This window comes from Mandrillus leucophaeus, unplaced genomic scaffold, assembly GCF_000951045.1.
Source record: "Mandrillus leucophaeus isolate KB7577 unplaced genomic scaffold, Mleu.le_1.0 Scaffold23, whole genome shotgun sequence".
NCBI lineage: Eukaryota > Metazoa > Chordata > Mammalia > Primates > Cercopithecidae > Mandrillus > Mandrillus leucophaeus.
In genome coordinates, this window is record NW_012102365.1 from 2475102 (window position 1) to 2480333 (window position 5232).

Genomic DNA, 5232 nt, shown 5'->3' on the forward strand with positions numbered 1-5232 from the left:
CCATGTTGGTCAGGCTGGTCTTGAACTCTTGACCTCAGGTGATCTGCCCACCTTGGCCTCCCAGGTGCTGGGATTACAGGCGTGAGCCACCACGCCCAGCCAGCAACTCTTTTTGTAAAGCTTTCTATATGGAAATAATTTCAAGTTTATTAAAAGTTGCAAAAATAGGCTGGGCATGGTCGCTCACACCTGTAATCCCAGCACTTTGGGAGTCTGAGGTGGGAGGATCACTTGAAGCCAGGAGTTCAAGACTAGCCTGGGCAACATAGTGAGACCCTGTCTTTGCAAAAAAAATTAGCCAGGAATAGTAACATGCACCTGTAGTCCTAGCTACTCAGGAGGCTGAGGTGGGAAGATCACTTGAGCCCAGGAGGTGGAGGCTACAGTGAGCTATTACTGTGCCACTGCACTCTAGCCTAGGCGACAGAGTGAGATTTCGTCTTTAAAAAAAAAAAAAAGTAGTAAAAATAAAAATATCACAAGGACCTTCTTTATACCCTTTACCCAGATTTGCCTCTTGTTAACATTCTACCCCATTTGCTTTATTATGTATTGTTTCTCTCTTTATGTGTATATACATAATTTTTTATGAATCATTTATGGGTAAGTTAAATACTTCATAACCCCCCAAAATTTATTGTTTTTCCCCCAAAGAATAGGGCTAGTCTCTTATGAAGGTAGTAACTCGATTTAATGGCTGGATAGTTTGGATAGTGGTAGTGAAACCAGAATCCATAACATCAGAAATCTGTTCAATTTGCAGTCTTGAAACATCTGGTTGTGTTAAAACTCTGTCCTTCCTTTTGCAGATAGCATAGAAGCCAATGTGGAAAGCTCAGAGGTGCACGTTGAAAGAGCCACTGAACAGTTACAGCGAGCTGCTTACTATCAGGTAAAAGTGGGTACCAAAGAAAGTCACTCTGTGTTGCAGACTTTTTAGGCCATCAGAGTACATTGACATATTGAGAACAGCTACAACCTTTTGCTTAGGTTTAAGCTAAAGGAAAGTAGTCATAATTGCAGTTCCAGTTCTATTTTTAGTATTTTCCTTTGCAGATAGATCTACAAGAGAAAATCACAGCTTGAATAAACTTACCAGAAGCCTAGTAACTGCAAAGCTAACCCTATAGACTAATATGATACCTAAATCTGCTATGAGGCGATTTTATATCCCAAACAGCTGAATGTATTTCAATTAGGATAGTAAGAAGTGCAGTTCAAGTAGAAGACTTCATAGATACTTTATGTTGACTGTTGCCATAGAGCATGGACATAGAATCAACTTCGACTGCTATTTATATATGAATAAATAGGGGTAATCACTCTGGAACTATTCCTGTAAAGTGAAATCCTTCTATATGTTAGTCGAAACTCTGTTTTTTTTCACTTATCCAGATCTTTATCTCAGTGTACAAATAGTGTGAATGAAGTCCTTCTTACTTACCTTCAATTTGGTGTTGCATGGCTTTTTAGAAATAAATAGCATTTCAGTTATTGTCCGTGTTCCTGGGATAGCTGTGTTTTACCTGGGAGTGCTCGTAAAGAAATTTGTATTTAATAATAGTGTTTCCTTTAAAAACTATGTGATTGGGCCGGGCGCGGTGGCTCACGCCTGTAATCCCAGCACTTTGGGAGGCGGAGGCGGGCGGATCACGAGGTCAGGAGATCGAGACCATCCTGACAAACACGGTGAAACCCCATCTCTATTAAAAATACAAAAAATTAGCCGGGCGCGGTGGCGGCCGCCTATAGTCCCAGCTATTCAGGAGGCTGAGGCAGGAGAATGGCATGAACCCGGGAGGCGGAGCTTGCAGTGAGCTGAGATCACGCCACTGCACTCTAGCCTGGGCAACAGAGCGAGACTCCGTCTCAAAAAAAAAAAACTATGTGATTAATTTAGTGTCCAACAGTAAAGGAATAATTAAGTAAATTATATATATCCACTCATTGCATATGAGAATTAAGAGATGTTATGAAGAGTTTATAACAGAAAAATGTTTATACTAAACATTAAGTGGGGAAAAACATCAAACATCATACAGTGTGATCCCAGTTAGGTCAAATAATATACATAGATAACAAATCAGAAAGAAATACGTTCAAAGTGTTGACAGTGTTATCTATGGGTGATTTTTTTCTCCCTCTGCTTGATGTATTTTTTTTTACAATGAACATGACAGTTTTATACGTATTATAAAATGTTATTAAAATACACATGTACAAATAACTTATTTTATTGCAAATAATGCCTGGCAGCACAGGTATAGCTCCTTTGCAAAATTGTATGTGGGGACTTGGAATTAAAACTTTAAAACCTGCACTACTCAGCTGGGTGCGGTGGCTCACACCTGTAATCCCAGCCCTTTGGGAAGCCAAGGCAGGTGGATCACTTGAGGTCAGGAGTTCAAGATCAGCCTGGCCAACACTGGCGAAACCCTGTCTCTACTAAAAATACAAAAACTAGCTGGGCATAGTGGCACATGCTATAATTCCAGCTGCTCAGGAGGCTGAGACATGAGAATCACTTGAACCTGGAAGGCGGAGGTTTCAGTTAGCCAAGATCACACCACAGCACTCCAGCCTGGGTGACTCCAGGCTGGGTGATGGAGTGAGACTCTCTCAAAAAAAAAAAAAAAAAAAAAAAAAACAAACAAAAAACATTTGCACTACCACCTAATGCTGCTGATGTAAGATTTCTGGGAAAGCCTCTGCATAATTTTGCATGGATAGAGTTAATCTTTAATTACAAGGAGACAGATTTATGAAGCATTCTTGGAGTCTTACACATAAAAATTTTGTTTCACGAGTGTCTTGTTTACATATTTCTTTCCTCAGAAAAAATCTCGCAAGAAGATGTGTATCCTGTTGCTTGTCCTGTCAGTGGTTATTGTAATCTTGGGACTTATTATCTGGCTAGTTTATAGAACGAAGTGATTGCCTCCAATTGTTCTCCCGCTGAGCTGTTTTCAAGGGCAAGTGCTTGGTGAAGTCTTGCCAGAACAAACTGATCACAAGAAGACAGCATACACCAGAACGTCCTGTAATCATTTAGTTAGAAACTAACTACTAACTAGTCTTTGGAATTAGTGACCTATGGAGACAGTATTTATCAATTTATTGATTCTATTGATTTCTCAAATTAGGAATTAACTTATGTGGATTTTGCTTCTCTTGTATTCTGATTGCCCTTCATCCCAAGTGTTTACTGAAAATTCCATTCTAGATATTCTTGTTTTGACAAATGACACTACAGTCTCGTAATATTGTCTTTTATGTATATACAAAATTTACCTTTTTACTAGCAACTGAGATAGAGTTACTTTCTGGCACCCAATATATTGGAGTCTGTCAGAAACTGTATAATAGGCCACCAGTTTTTATTATTTAACATTTTAATTTGAATTTCTAAGAAGCCTATTCTCTATTTGGAAAGATTCTGGCACTATATTTAATTGGAAGTTAAAAAAATTGTACATGTGATCCAGAGTAAATGAGAAGTCTCTATCTGAGCTGGTCAGTTACTGGAGTACATGTTACTAATCTGGGTTTAAAGTTTACTTCATTATCTGCTAGTGTCATCCACAGCAGTTCATCCTCATCCACACTAAGCCATCTTGTTAGCTTTTAAAAGAAATTAATTTAATTAACATTAATACACTCTATGGGCTCCCTCTCCCACCTGTCTGCATAGAAAGGCAGAATTAGACATAGCATGCTTTGGAAAAGCAAATAGGAATGGTTGGGAATGATTTAATCTTGTTGTTGTTGTTGTTCACTTGTGGTTCTACATTCCTGGTGAATGATGAATGTTGCTGTCAAAGGGCTGCCCCCTACCTTATAAGGGTTGCTGGGCATTTGAAGGCAGGAAGATTTTTAAAGATAGATTGAGGTTGGTTTAAAATGATTCCTGTGAAACAACAATAAAGCAAATAAGAGGTTCATTTTTGTAAATAATACTGGTTTCAAATAGTGATGTTAGACTTAACCTAATTTATAAACGAGATTAATATCTCCATGCATAGTTTTAGACAAAAAAAGGTGTTTCAATAAAATGACTGTCTTGTAATATAAATGTTGTCCACTTCCCTTTTCCACAGGCCTAGAACAGTTAAAGGGAACATAGTTTGTTTAGGCTCCCACATAAATGTGAATCTGGCCAACAACTTTGGTTCACCCTGAAGTGAATTAAGAGGATTTGGCTACCCTGAGTATATTTATATTCATTTCTTCCATTCTCCTTCTGTTATTATACTTAATCTTCTAAACTAAACTAATGTGAACAGTAGGGAAACAAGGGCCCAAATGCATAAGTTTCTTTGCACTCTTGCACTTACTTAATACAAATAAATGTTTTTTAAAGCTTTTGTAGTATGTTTTTATGAGTTAACATCCTAATGAGGTAGGTATTAAGTAATGTGCTGTCATGAGAAAAATTGAGACTTCTAAGAAAACTGGAGACCAACTGTGGGTTGGTTTGGGGATGGAATAGGTGTAGCTGCCTTTCCTTGAAAAACAGTGTAGAGATGGCTGGGCGCAATGGCTCACACTTGTAATCCCAACACTTTGGAAGGCTGAGGCAGGAGGGTCAGTATATCGGTATGTCTGAGCCCAAGAGTTCAAGACCAGCCTGGGCAATATAGCAAGACCCCATCTCCATTTTTTTTTTTTAAATGATTTTTTAATTTAAAAAAAGTACAGGATAGAGCTGTTGGGGTGGCACAGTGGCCCAAAGAGCAGCTTCAGAGATAATTCCTTGGTTCTATGATCACTTTTCAACTCCAAATTACAGTCAGACTTGGACATATCATTTGTAACATTATAGGAAAGAAAAAAGTCTTGGTTGTGAAAAACTATTGCATTTGGGTAAAATAAAGTGACCATGCTTCTGTTCTGTAATACTATGTGATCCGTGGTTGTTGTAATGGTGATCATGGAGAGCAAATATGAACTTGGCCTAGATTTTAAATGCCCTAGAATTTGTGGTAGTTGCTAAAGACGTTCTCCTAGGTGGTCCTAATAAACCTATTCACAGAATTCTCCTTATCTGTGCCTTGATTATCATTGGGAGCATCATGATCTAGGACAGCAGTTCTTAACATGGCTTCACATTAGAAACTAAACAATATATAGTGCCCACTTTGGCAGCACATATATAAACTGGAAACAATACAGAGAAGATTAGTATGGCCCCTGCACCAGGATGACATGCAAATTCTCTCTCTCTCTCTCTCT

At 38.4% G+C, this 5232-nt stretch overlaps 1 protein-coding gene across 3 annotated transcripts in view; it reads left to right on the forward strand.

Annotated features, from left to right (window-relative positions):
* The window catches only part of STX12 (syntaxin 12), a 55653-nt gene extending 50614 nt beyond the window's left edge, over positions 1 to 5039 (forward strand). Inside the window, exons 8-9 of one of the 3 annotated variants that reach the window (XM_011981698.1) lie at positions 810 to 892; positions 2836 to 5039. In XM_011981698.1, coding sequence (XP_011837088.1) covers positions 810 to 892; positions 2836 to 2934 — 182 coding nt within the window. In that variant the 3' untranslated portion in view covers positions 2935 to 5039. Of the gene's footprint in view, positions 1 to 809; positions 899 to 2835 lie in introns of all 3 variants that reach the window. The other 2 variants (XM_011981696.1, XM_011981697.1) reach the window with 2 other exon arrangements.
* Positions 5040 to 5232: the final 193 nt, after the last annotated feature.